The sequence below is a fragment of the Entelurus aequoreus genome, linkage group LG03 (assembly GCF_033978785.1).
Source record: "Entelurus aequoreus isolate RoL-2023_Sb linkage group LG03, RoL_Eaeq_v1.1, whole genome shotgun sequence".
Classification (NCBI taxonomy): Eukaryota; Metazoa; Chordata; class Actinopteri; order Syngnathiformes; family Syngnathidae; genus Entelurus; species Entelurus aequoreus.
Genome location: NC_084733.1, coordinates 65,231,062 through 65,244,018, shown reverse-complemented (window position 1 = coordinate 65,244,018; position 12,957 = coordinate 65,231,062). Strand labels below are relative to the sequence as shown.

Here is a 12,957-nt window from a genome sequence, read left to right as displayed (position 1 = left end):
AATTTAAATAAAAATAAGACAAAAACAATGACCATATATGGCTAAATGTCACTCAGAGCATTACAATGACCAACTTTTTCATGAAAGTGTACTTCATAAACATGACTAGATTTTACCGTAAAGTGAGGTGAAAAAATGTTTTACAACATTTTACTGTAAATGGGAAAACAGCACCACACTTCTGGCATATATGCAAAAAACATGGTCACGTTTACAGTACAATTATGGCTTTTAACTAGTAAATACACTGTATTACTACATTTACAGTAATACAGTGTAAAAACAACAACCTGAGATTTTACAGTAATAAACTAAAAAAACAACACCTAGTGTGTGAGTGACAATCATTGGTACTTTAACACTTGTCAGAATGTCAAAGTGGTACTATTTTCATTGACAGTATGCTGTAAAGAGCCTCAGTTACATAATGTACACATTGTTTAGGGTGTGAGTGAAAACAACCTACTAATGTCTACATTTCTATTCAAATATTTTTGACTGGTAGAAGCGGCCATGACTAGAAACATGCAAAAGTTTGGAGGAAATGAAGAAAGCTGAACTGGAAGCGGGAGCGCTCAGCTGAGACAGGACGTGTAGTCGATAGTCGAGCAGCTAACAGGTTTCTGGAAGTTTCCAGCAGCTTCTCGTGTTGACGCACAGGCGGGAGGGAAGGCTCGAGGCTGGCCGGCGGTCACGCGTACTCGGAGCCGCCACCACTTGCAGATATTCTCGCTAGTTGAGCTCCGCGACGGGTCGGTGCTCCTGAAGGCTAGCTAGCTAACGCGGGCTCCAGAGGCTAAAGCTAGCCGTTGCTACGGCGTCTAGCTAGTTGCTGTTGCTAACGCTGTCATGTTCGGCTGCTTGGTGGCCGGCAGGCTGGTGCAGACCGACGCGGTCCAGGTGGCCGGGGACAAGTTCGTCTTCAACCTCCTGGAGTACGAGAGCGTCAACCACGTGGTGGTGTTCATGCTCGGCACTGTGCCGTTCCCGGCCGGCATGGGCGGGGCGGTCTACTTCTCCTTACCTGACCCTTCGAGCGGGGCGGTGTGGCAGCTGCTCGGCTTCATCGCCAACGACAAGCCCAGCGCCATCTTCAAGATCTCCGGGCTCAAGGCGGGCCAAGGCGGGGCGGCGCACTCCTTCGGCGCCGTGGCCTGTTCCCCCTCCGTGGCCCAGGTGGGCGTGTCGGTGGAGCCGCTGGAGCTGCTGGCCCAGCAGACCCCGGTGTCCGGTGCCGCCGCCGCCACCACGGACACGCTGCGGCTCTTCACGCAGAGGATGTTGGACAGTTTGTACAACTTCGCGTCGTCCTTCGCCGTCACGCAGGCGCAGATGACGCCCAGCCCGAGCGAGACCTTCATCCCGGCCAGCTGCGTCCTCAAGTGGTACGACAACTTCCAGCGGAGGATGAACCACAACCCCAACTTTTGGAAGAACTGAACCGGGTACACCGCACCTCACGCGGCTTGTAGACCAGGGGTGCCCGAAGGGCGGCCCGCTCATTTTGGAACATTCGAAAAATACTCTTGAAAAAACCAGCAAGAAGTGCAAATGTAACGAGAAAAAGTTGCAAAGTCGAATAATTTCAAACAGTTAACTTTTTTTTTAAACTGCTCCAAAAATAATCATGATTTAAAATAAATGTTATGAATTATTGACCTATTCACAGCTTTGATTACATCACATCAAATATTACATACGTTTTGGGGGGGCGAAAGTATTGCATATTTTGTGTGTTTGCCACATACACTATATTGCCAAAAGTATTTGACCATTGACTGCACATATGAACTTGAAGTGCCATCCCATTCCTAATCCATGGGTTCAATATGATGTCGGTCCACCCTTTGCAGCTATTAGAGCTTCAACTCTTCTGGGAAGGCTGTCCACAAGGTTGCGGAGTGTGTTCATAGGAATTTCCGACCATTCTTCCAGAAGCGCATTGGTGAGCTGATGTTGGTTGAGAAGGCCTGGCTCTCAGTCTTTGTTCTAATTCATCCCAAAGGTGTTCTATCGGGTTCAGGTCAGGATTCTGTGCAGGCCAGTCAAGTGCATCCACACCAGACTCTGTCATCCATGTCTTTATGGACCTTGCTTTGTGCACTGGTGCACAGTCATGTTGGAAGAGGAAGGGGCCCGCTCAAAACTGTTCCCACAAGGTTGGGCGCGCGGAATTGTACAAAATGTTTTGGTATCTTGAGCATTCAAAGTTCCTTTCATTGGAACTAAGGGGCCAAGCCCAACTCCTGAAAAAGAACCCCACACCATAATTCCTCCTCCACCGAATTTCACACTCGGCACAATGCAGTCTGAAATGTACCGTTCTCCTGGCAACCTCCAAACCCAGACTGGTCCATCAGATTGCCAGATGGAAAAGCGTGATTCATCACTCCAGGGAACACGTCTCCACTGCTCTAGGGTCCAGTGGCACCACTGCATCCCACGCTTTGCATTGGACTTTGATGCTGCTGCTCGGCCATGGAAACCCATTCCATGAAGCTCTCTGCGTACTGTATGTGGGCTAATTGGAAGGTCACATAAAGTTTGGAGCTCTGTAGCAACTGACTGTGCAGAAAGTCTTTGCACTATGCGCTTCAGCATCCGCTGACCCCTCTCCAGGGGCGCCGCTAGGGGTTTTGGGCCCCATGAAAAGAATCTTTACAGGGCCCTCTGTATTATGATTTCATCATCATTAGGGGCCTCTCTGGGCCCCCCTACATCATGGGCCCCTAGAATCAGTCTCCTTTACCCCCCCTTTTCGGCGCCCCTGCCCCTCTCTGTCAGTTTACGTGGTCTACCACTTCGTGGCTGAGTTACTGTTGTTCCCAAACGCTTCCATTTTCTTATAATAAAGCAGACAGAGCGAGGAAATTTCACGACTGGATTTGTTGCACAGGTGGCAGGCACCCTATGACAGTTCCACGCTGGAAATCACTGAGCTACTGAGAGCGACCCTTTCTTTTCACAAATGTTTGTAGCAACAGTCTTAGGCCTAAGTGCTTGATTTTAAACACCTGTGGCTGATTAGGACACCTGATTCTGATCATTTGGATGGGTGGCCAAATACTTTTAGCAATATAGTGTAACAAACTGGGTTTACTTTGACAAAAAGGGCATAAAACATACAAAATTAAAACAAATATTAAACCAATTGACAAGGTAGATCTGAAGTTAATCTCAAGAATTAAGTGTATAAAATGTTTGACCTATTTTTAACCCTTTTATGTGTGGGACCCTTTTGGGTCCCCAAGAATGTTAGTGTGATTTTTTTTTTTAAATTGTCGTTGTTCAAAATAATAATGAATTAAAATCAATTTGTGATTAATTATTGACATTTTTAACATCAAATATTTCACTTTGAACATTTTGTGAGTGGATATATTACATATGTTATGCTTTTGCCATAAATAACAGGGTTTTGACAAAAAGGGCATACATAATAGAAACATAATTTTAGTGACATTTTTTAAACTGTCATTGCTAAAAAATAATGAATTAAAATCAAGGTTGTTATGAATTATTGACATATTTAAGGCTACAATTACTTCACATCAAATATTCCACTCTGAATGTTTTTTAGAGGGTGGAAATTGAATATTTTTCCCATAAAAACAGCTTTTTTTGGACAAAAAAGGCATATAACATAATAAAAAAATATAATGCACGGATATCTGAAGTTGATATTTAATGGTTAAAAGTAGAAAAAAAGTATGACTTATTTTTAACACTTATGAGTGGGACCTTTTGGATCCCCAATAACTTTACTGTGATTTTTGTTTAACTCCATTCATCCATTCATTTTCTACTACTTGTCCCTTTTCAAAAAATAATAATGAAATGTTGTCATGAATTATTGACATATTTAAGCCTTCAATTACTTCACATCAAAAATATTGCATATTTTGTGTTTGCTATAAAAAAAAAACAACCCTGTGTTTTCTTTGACAAAAAGACCATAAAACATAAAAAAAAAATTAATTCAACACGACAAAACTGAAGTTATTCTAGAAATGTATGCGTTGGTTAAAAAATCCCCATCTGTGACTTATTTTTTAACATTATGATGACCGGGGGACCCTTCTGGTGATATATATAATACAGTTTATTAGATGAAATGATGATATATAATACAGTTTATTATGACTAAATGATATATATATATATATATATATGTATTTATATATATATATATATGTATTTATATATATATATATATTTATATATATATATATATTACAGTACTAACGTACAGACCCAAGACCACATGAAGAATACATAGTATTGCGTAAAGATAAAAATGCGTGTCTTTAAAGTGCAAAAGGAGCGGAGGGAAAAGTCCGCTCCCACCGTGCGTCCTTCCAGAAGGCTCCGCCCTCTAAAGAGGGCCGCTGCGTGGAGGTAGCGCGCTTACTTGATCAGGTTTGCGCTGCGCGGCCGCGGCTCTGCACACTGGTGTGCGACAGGTGTGCTTGGGACACAGGTGTGCTCCCCGCCTCAGGAGGCCAGCGCCCCGTGCACCCAGAAGCTGTAGACGCAGGTGAAGGTGGGGTCGCCCCAGTTGCTATGGATACTTAGGGTCACGTACTTGCTGAGGGCGTGTAGCTCCTCCTGCAGCCCACACACACACACAGTGTATAGGTGAAAGGTCAGGCAACGTGGACTCACAGGTGTACTCACAGGTATGATGAAGTTCTGGAACATTTCTCCTTCTTGGTTGTAATAGAAGGTTCCCAGTTTGATTCCCGCTGAGTCCAGTGTCTCCGTTCCCTAGAAGGTAACGCCAAAACTAGCAGTAGCAGTTACATCAGCCAGGACAGCAATCTACTTGTGGTGCTAAGCCATGAAACCATATCAATATATATCTATATAAATATATACATATATATCATATCTATATCAATATATATATCCATCCATCCCATCCATTTTCTACCGCTTATTCCCTTCGGGGTCGCGGGGGGCACTGGAGCCTATCTCAATTGCATTCTGGCGGAGGGCGGGGTACACCCTGGACAAGTTGCCACCTCATCACAGGGCCAACACAGATAGACAGACAACATTCACACTCACATTCACACACCAGGGTCAATTTAGTGTTGCCAATAAACCTATCCCCAGGTGCATGTCTTTGGAGGTGGGAGGAAGCCGGAGTACCCGGAGGGAACCCACGCAGTCACGGGGAGGACATGCAAACTCCACACAGAAAGATCCCGAGCCCGGGATTTACTCACAACTTCTCAGGACCTTCGTATTGTGAGGCAGATGCACTAACCCCTCTTCCACCGTGCTGCCCCAATATATATATATATATATATATATATATATATATATATATATATATATATATATATATATATATATATATATATATATATATATATATATATATATATATATATATATGTATCAATATAATATATATATATCCATCCATCCATCCATCCATCCATTTTCTACCGCTTATTCCCTTCGGGGTCTCGGGGGGCGCTGGAGCCTATCTCAGCTACAATCGGGCGGAAGGCGGGGTACACCCTGGACAAGTCGCCACCTCATCGCAGGGCCAACACAGATAGACAGACAACATTCACACTCACATTCACACACTAGGGCCAATTTAGTGTTGCCAATCAACCTATCCCCATGTGCATGTCTTTGGAGGTGGGAGGAAGCCGGAGTACCCGGAGGGAACCCACACAGTCACGGGGAGAACATGCAAACTCCACACAGAAAGATCCCGAGGCCGGGATTGAACTCACGACTAAACAGGACCTTTGTATTGTGAGGCAGACGCACTAACCCTTCTGCCACCGTGCTGCCTAATATATATATATATATATATATATATATATATATATATATATATATATATATATATATATATATATATATATATATATATATATATGTATCAATATATATATCAATATAATCGCGGTGCACATGTAATCACCATCAATAAAAAGTTGCTCTATGGTAACCCAGCAACCCAGGAATTGATCGCTGATCAGTGGGAGTCTAACAGCCAATCAGGTTACAGTATCAACTATCAAGTTTGGTTGCACCATCTTCTTGTCTCACAAGGAGGTCAATAAAGGTCAAATAAGGTAAATAAAAGGTAAATAGAAAGTAAAAGAATGTCAAACCATTAAAAAAGGAGGTAGAATAAGGTCAATAGGAAGAAGGTAAATATAAAGTTAAAAAAGGTAAATTAAAAAGTAAAATAATGTAAAAATGGTAAAACAAGGTCAATGATAAGAAACAAAAGAAGGTAATTAAAAGGTAAAAGAAGGTAAATAAAAGTTAAAAGAATGTGAATAAAATGTAAAGGAAGGTCAATAAATGTATGGAAGGAAAAATAAGATAACAGGTGAAATAAGGTAGAATAAGGTAAACAAAAGGTAAAAGAAGGCAAATAGAAGGTACAAGAAGGTAAATAAAAGTTAAAGAAAGGTAAATAAAAGTAAAAAAAGGTAAAAAATAACAGGTAGAAGAACAAGAAGTACAAGAAGGTAATCAAAAAGTCAAAGAAAGTAAAAAAGAAGGTAATTAAGGTAAGCAGAGAAATATTTGCATTTTGACTATTTTCCCTAAAATACAAGAGTTTTATTTGATTACCTAATTAATAGAATTTGGGTTGGAGTTAGTATTACACCTAGTACACAAGTGTGTACTGCCAAGTATTACACCTAGTACACAAGTGTGTAATGACAAGTATTACACTTAGTACACAGGCGTGTACTGATAAGTATTACACATAGTACACAAGTGTGTACTCACAAGTATTCAAGTATTACACCTAGTACACAAGTGTGTACTGACAAGTATTACACTTAGCACACAAGTGTGTACTGACAAGTATTACACCTAGCACACAAGTGTGTACTGACAAGTATTACACATAGTACACAAGTGTATACTGACAAGTATTACACCTAGTACACAGGCGTGTACTGATACCTAGTATACAAGTGTGTACTGATACCTAGTATACAAGTGTGTACTGACACCTGGTATACAAGTGTGTACTGACACCTAGTATACAAGTGTGTATTTACACCTAGTACACAAGTGTGTACTGACACCTAGTATATAAGTGTGTACTGAAACCTGGTATACAAGTGTGTACTGACACCTGGTATACAAGTATCTACTGACACCTACTATACAAGTGTGTATTTACACCTAGTACAAAAGTGTGTACTTAGTACACAAGCGTGTACCAGGAAGTGGGTGTGGCCATTGTGGCAAGGCGGTGCAAAGCCGGACTTACGTAGACGGAGAAGAGGTTGGGGGCGTGCGGGATGGAGCCGGTGGGGGAGATGCGTTTGGAGATGTGACCCAGGGTGACGTGCTGCACCAAGGCCGGGTGTGACAAGACCATGGTCAGGTTACCCTGGTCACCCGAGAAGGCCCAACAGTTCCCCGGGATCAGCTCGGACTTGCCCTGTGGGAGCCCAGTTTAGTGTGGCCCGTGAGCGGCGGCGGTGCGTAAGCGGCCTCACCTCGATGACCACGCTGGCCGACAGCGCCTCGGGGTACCTGATCTGGAAGCCCAGGACGGACACGGTCTTGATCTTGGCCTTGTAGGCCTTGGAGGTGGCAGCGCACAGGACACTGGCTCCTGCGAGAAGCGACCCGTTGAGCACAGGGGGGGTCAGCCAGCGCACAGCGGCGTCCGTCACACCCACCTGCTGACTTGAGGGCGAAGTTGGGGATGCTGGCCCACGGCGGCGGCTTGTCGTCGATCTCCAGCACCTTCTGCTCGAAGGCCTTCAGACGCTCCAGCACGTCGTTGTACATTTTGGAAAACTCCTCCGGCAGCTCAGCTCCGCCCTCCGAGAACTGCAAGGACGACAAGCCGGTTAGCCACGGAGCCGACGGGGTCGAACAGGAAGTGAGTCCTTACCAGGTAGGAAGGGGCGGGGAAGCCCGTCATCTGGCGAATGGAGGGCTCACACACTGCAGACAAGAAGTGACAAGACGTGAGACGGTCGCGGGTTAGCGCGCACCGAGGCGGGGGGCGGAGCCATACGTACGGAACCACAGGACACCCATCAAAATGGTGATGATATATTTGCGCGCGAATCGCAGCACGCCGTCTATTCTGGGGAGGACTCTGCCGGTCCTGGCTGGGCTGTCCGAGAGCGGGAGGTCGTCCTTGGCCTCGTCGTCGTCCGAGACCGCTCTGCGGGGGCGAATAGTCCGGTAGCGAGTCCACAGCCTCCTGCTCGGACGGCAGACGGCCGGGTGAGCAGTGGCAGCTGGCCGGCGGCGCTGACACACGTGATCAACACACACCTGCTTACCTGTACGGCGTCTCTTTGTAGGAGATGACGGGCTGCCCGTCGCTGCTGTAGTAGCCCGACGACTCCAGGCGGGAACTTTTTCTCAACATGACTGTGGGTGGACACCAGGGGGCGCAGTTACTAAGCAGGCCCACATCCGCTCCTACAGTTGCTAAGCGGGCCCACATCCGCTGCTACAGTTACTAAGCGGGCCCACATCCGCTCCTACAGTTACCAAGCAGGCCCACATCCGCTCCTACAGTTACTAAGCAGGCCCACATAGGCTCCTACAGTTACCAAGCAGGCCCCCATCCGCTCCTACAGTTACTAAGCGGGCCCACATCCGCTCCTACAGTTACTAAGCGGGCCCACATCCGCTCCTACAGTTACTAAGCGGGCCCACATCCGCTCCTACAGTTACTACGCGGGCCCACATCCGCTCCTACAGTTACTAAGCAGGCTCACATCCGCTGCTACAGTTACTAAGCGGGCCCACATCCGCTGCTACAGTTACTAAGCGGGCCCACATCCGCTCCTACAGTTACTAAGCAGGCTCACATCCGCTCCTACAGTTACTAAGCGGGCCCACATCCGCTCCTACAGTTACTAAGCAGGCCCACATCTGCTCCTACAGTTACTGAGCGCACACCTGGCCTAACTTTTCTCAACCAATAAAATACATGGACTTATTTTTAGTTTTTTACTTTGGACCCGGAAGGGTCCCAATTAGGGTTGTACGGTATATCGGTACTAGTATAGTACCACGATACTAATGAATCATTTTCGGTACTATACCACCTTTAAAAGATACCGGTCACCCCAACCCACCTTTTTTTTTGTAACGGGCATGACGGTGCGTCGTCGTCACGTTGTGACATTGATGGTTTTACGAGCAGAGGAGCATGTTCGGCAGCGCACACACACAGAGTACTTACAAGCAGACATTGTGAAGAAAGAAAAGGGAGAACAGACGCATTTTGGTCTAAAAACTAAAGATAAAAGTGAAGTTATAACACTGAAACGCCCTCAGGAAGAGGTGCTTTAAGACATTGCTAGCTAGCTAGCGGCTAACATCCATCCGCAGTCGGCAGTGTTTTAGCTACTTCTTAATCACTAATCTTTGTCTCCATGGTGACAAATAAAGTATGTTTCTTACAAGTAGGACGAGGAATCGCTAAACATGCTTCACTACACACCGTAGCTCACCGGCGTCACAATGTAAACAAATGCCATGGGTGGATCTACACCTGATATCCACTGTAATGATATCAAGTACAAGAGCGTATCTAGTCGATACTACTATAATTACATCAATATTTTTTATCGTCACCAAAAATTTTTTCCTTTTTTGAAAATTCATAATATGTTTATAAACTCAGGAAATACGTCCCTGGACACATGAGGACTTTGAATATGACCAATGTGTGATTCTGTAACAACTACTTGGTATCGGATCGATACCCAAATTTGTGGTGTCTTTCAAAACTAATGTAAAGTATCAAACAACAGAAGAATAAGTGATTATTACATTTTAACAGAAGTGTAGATGGAACATGATAAAACAGAAAATAAGCAGCTATTAACAGTAAATGAACAAGCACATTAATAATAAATTTTTACAGTTTGTCCCTCATAATGTTGACAAAATAATAGAATGGAAAATGGCGGTAGAAAATGGATGGATGGATGGATAACACAATATGTTACTGCATACGTCAGCAGACTAATTAGGAGCCTTTGTTTGTTTACTTACTAATAAAAGACAAGTTGTCTAGTATGTTCACTATTTTATTTAAGGACAAAATTACAATAGGAAACATATGTTTAATGCACCCTAAGATTTTTTGTTAAAATAAAGCAAATAATGAATTTTTTTTGTGGTAGAAAAGTACCGAAAAGTATCGAAATACATTTTAACCCTAGTCCCAATCATTAAACTGTCATCTAATAATTTCATTTGTTATTATTCAACGCTTAAAACTTCCAGTCTCTCTGTCGATGTAAAGTTTTTGTTTAGGTTCAATGCATTTTTTGTCCAAACCCTGAAAATCAAAAAGTATGCAATATTTTCTACAAAAAATACGTCAGAGTGGAATATTTGATGTGAAGTACTTGTATTTGTAATAATAATTCATAACAACATTGATTTTGATTAATTATTTTTAAGCACTGACATTAAATAAAAAATCCACTAAAATGTTTGGGGATCCATAAAGGTCCCACTCATAAAAGTGTTAAAAAAATCAAAACTTTTTATATTTATTTGCAACATTTAAATCACTAGATCAACTTCCGGTCCATCTATCATTTTTCATTTTCAATTTATTATGCCCTTTTTGTCAAAACCCTGTTTTTCTATGGAAAAAAACACAAAATATGCAATATTTCCACCCACAAAATGTTCAAAGTGGAATATTTAATTTTAAATATGTCAATATTTCATGACAATTTTCATTTCCATTTTGATTAATTATTATTTTGAACATCCATCCATCCATCCTATTTCCACCGCTTGTCCCTTTCAGGGTCGCATGGGGTGCAACAATGACATTTAAAAAAAACACACTAAAATTATTGGCGTCCTACTCATAAAAGTTTTAAAAACAAGTCATACATTTTTTTTTCTCAATAATTCTGGAGATCGTTTTAGATCTATCCGTTGATTGTAAACTTGTATTTTTTAATTTAAAAAAATGTTGTTTGTTTTATGCCTTTTTTGTCAAAACCCTGTTTTTTATGACAAAAACACAAAATATGCAATACCACCAAAAATGTTCAAAGTGGAATATTTGATGTTAAACATGTCAATAATTCATAACAACATTGTTTCATCATTATTTTTTTAAAATGACAATTTAAAAAAATGCCACTAAAGTTCTTGGGTCCCACTCATAAAAGTGTTAAAAATATTTTTTTTATGAGTGGAACCTTTTTGGATCCCCAATAATTTTAGTCATAAGTCATTCTTTTTTTTTTTTTGCTTTCAACATTTAAATTCGTAAATTAACTATTTATTGATATAAATTATTTTTAATGCCCTTCCTGTCAAATAACACCCAGTTTTTATGGCAAAAACCCTAAATATGCAATATGTATGTGTAAAGTGGGAACATCTGAAGTGTTTGTATTTGTAATAATAATTAATAACAACGGCAGCACGGTGAAACAGGGGTTAGTGCATGTGCCTCACAATACGAAGGTCCTGAGTAGTCCTGGGTTCGATCCTGCGCTCGGGATCTTTCTGTGTGGAGTTTACATGTTCTCCCCGTGACTGCGTGGGTTCCCTCCGGGTACCCCGGCTTCCTCCCACCTCCAAAGACATGCACCTGGGGATAGGTTGATTGGCAACACTAAATTGGCCCTGGTGTGTGAATGTGAGTGTGAATGTTGTCTGTCTATCTGTATTGGCCCTGCGATGAGGTGGCGACTTGTCCAGGGTGTACCCCGCCTTCCGCCCGAATGCAACTGAGATAGGCTCCAGCACCCCCCGCGATCCCAAAAGGGACAAGCGGTAGAAAATGGATGGATAGGAATTCATAACAACATTGATTTTGATTCATTATTATATTTAAGCAATGACAACTTAAAAAAATGTCACTAAAGTTCTTCGGGATCGAAAAAGGTCCCACTCATTAAAGTTTTAAAAATAGAATTTTTACGAGTGGGACCCTTTTGAATCCCCAATAATTTTAGTGGCATTTAAAAAAAATGATCTCATAAAAGTGTTTAAAAAATCATAAAATTGTATTTTTATTTTGATCACTTAAATCACGAGATCTATGTTTAATGGCCTTTTTTTTGTCAAAGAACACCCAGTTTTTGATGGTAGAAACACTAAATATACAATATTTATGTTTAAATTGGAATATTTGAGTACTTGGAGTTTTAAATATGTCAATTCGTAACAACTTTTATTTTGATTCATTATTATTTTTGAACAATGACAATTTAAAACAAATCCCACCTGTCGATTATATATATATATTTTTTAAAGTTTGATGTCCTTGTTTTGTTTTTTTAGTAACATTTCATCTGTTTTAAAAAAAAGTAAGTTAAAAAATGAGTTTGGACACCCTTGTTATAGATTTAAAGTCGCTGAGAATTAAACCCCGCCCTCTTCCTGGTCTGACAGTAGAAGCTCCGCCCCCCGACACACGCTACAATGACCATATTGTAAAAGTGTATGACTTCACATCTCTCCTTCTGCATTAGAAGACCGTGAATACGGTTTTAAAAAAGGCCGGGCGTCACGTGACCTGAAATGGAAAGGTTCTGGTGGGCGTGGCTAGCGTCACGTGGTCCAGCAGCGACAAACCTTGATGGCGGCACGGTTGTTGTTGTTCTCCTACATGGCGGTCATGGACGCGGTGACGTCACCGACTACTTGTACGGAGGTCGCGAGCGGCTTGAGCGGGAACTTAACGGCACGTCTCACCGTGAGAACCTTCCGACGCCACGCACCTGATCAAACTACAAAGACCGCTCACCCGCCAAACTTTCCGCACGTGTGCCGCGTCATCAGAAGTTTGCGGCGCGTGGCGCCCCCTGTGACGCGTGACGTAATCGCTTTGTCTCGCCGCAGTGATCCAGACTCGGGGGCGGGGCTTCACGGGACGTGCTTGAATTACGACTCGTAAACACCGGAAGTGTGCTAGAGTGGGGCACGTGCGGG

At 42.7% G+C, this 12,957-nt stretch overlaps 2 protein-coding genes across 4 annotated transcripts; one reads left to right on the top strand and one right to left on the bottom strand.

Annotated features, from left to right (window-relative positions):
- Positions 1-525: 525 nt before the first annotated feature.
- On the top strand, positions 526-3,546 carry hikeshi (heat shock protein nuclear import factor hikeshi). Its single transcript, XM_062042428.1, has one exon. The coding sequence runs from the start codon at positions 850-852 to the stop codon at positions 1,438-1,440; it is 591 nt and encodes a 196-aa protein (XP_061898412.1). The 5' UTR covers positions 526-849; the 3' UTR covers positions 1,441-3,546.
- Positions 3,547-4,243: 697 nt separating this feature from the next.
- On the bottom strand, positions 4,244-12,938 carry LOC133646722 (SUN domain-containing protein 3-like). 3 transcript variants are annotated; one of them, XM_062042424.1, is made up of 9 exons: positions 12,601-12,938; positions 8,307-8,397; positions 8,037-8,224; positions 7,907-7,959; positions 7,689-7,842; positions 7,503-7,621; positions 7,271-7,444; positions 4,678-4,767; positions 4,244-4,608 (listed from the first exon to the last, which is right to left on the bottom strand). In XM_062042424.1, the coding sequence occupies exons 2-9, from the start codon at positions 8,393-8,395 to the stop codon at positions 4,495-4,497; spliced, it is 981 nt and encodes a 326-aa protein (XP_061898408.1). In that variant the 5' UTR covers positions 8,396-8,397; positions 12,601-12,938; the 3' UTR covers positions 4,244-4,494. The 3 variants fall into 3 exon arrangements, with proteins under 3 accessions (XP_061898408.1, XP_061898407.1, XP_061898409.1); XM_062042423.1 differs by having other exon boundaries at positions 8,299-8,397; positions 12,773-12,938; XM_062042425.1 differs by having other exon boundaries at positions 12,773-12,938.
- Between the last annotated feature and the right edge of the window lie 19 nt (positions 12,939-12,957).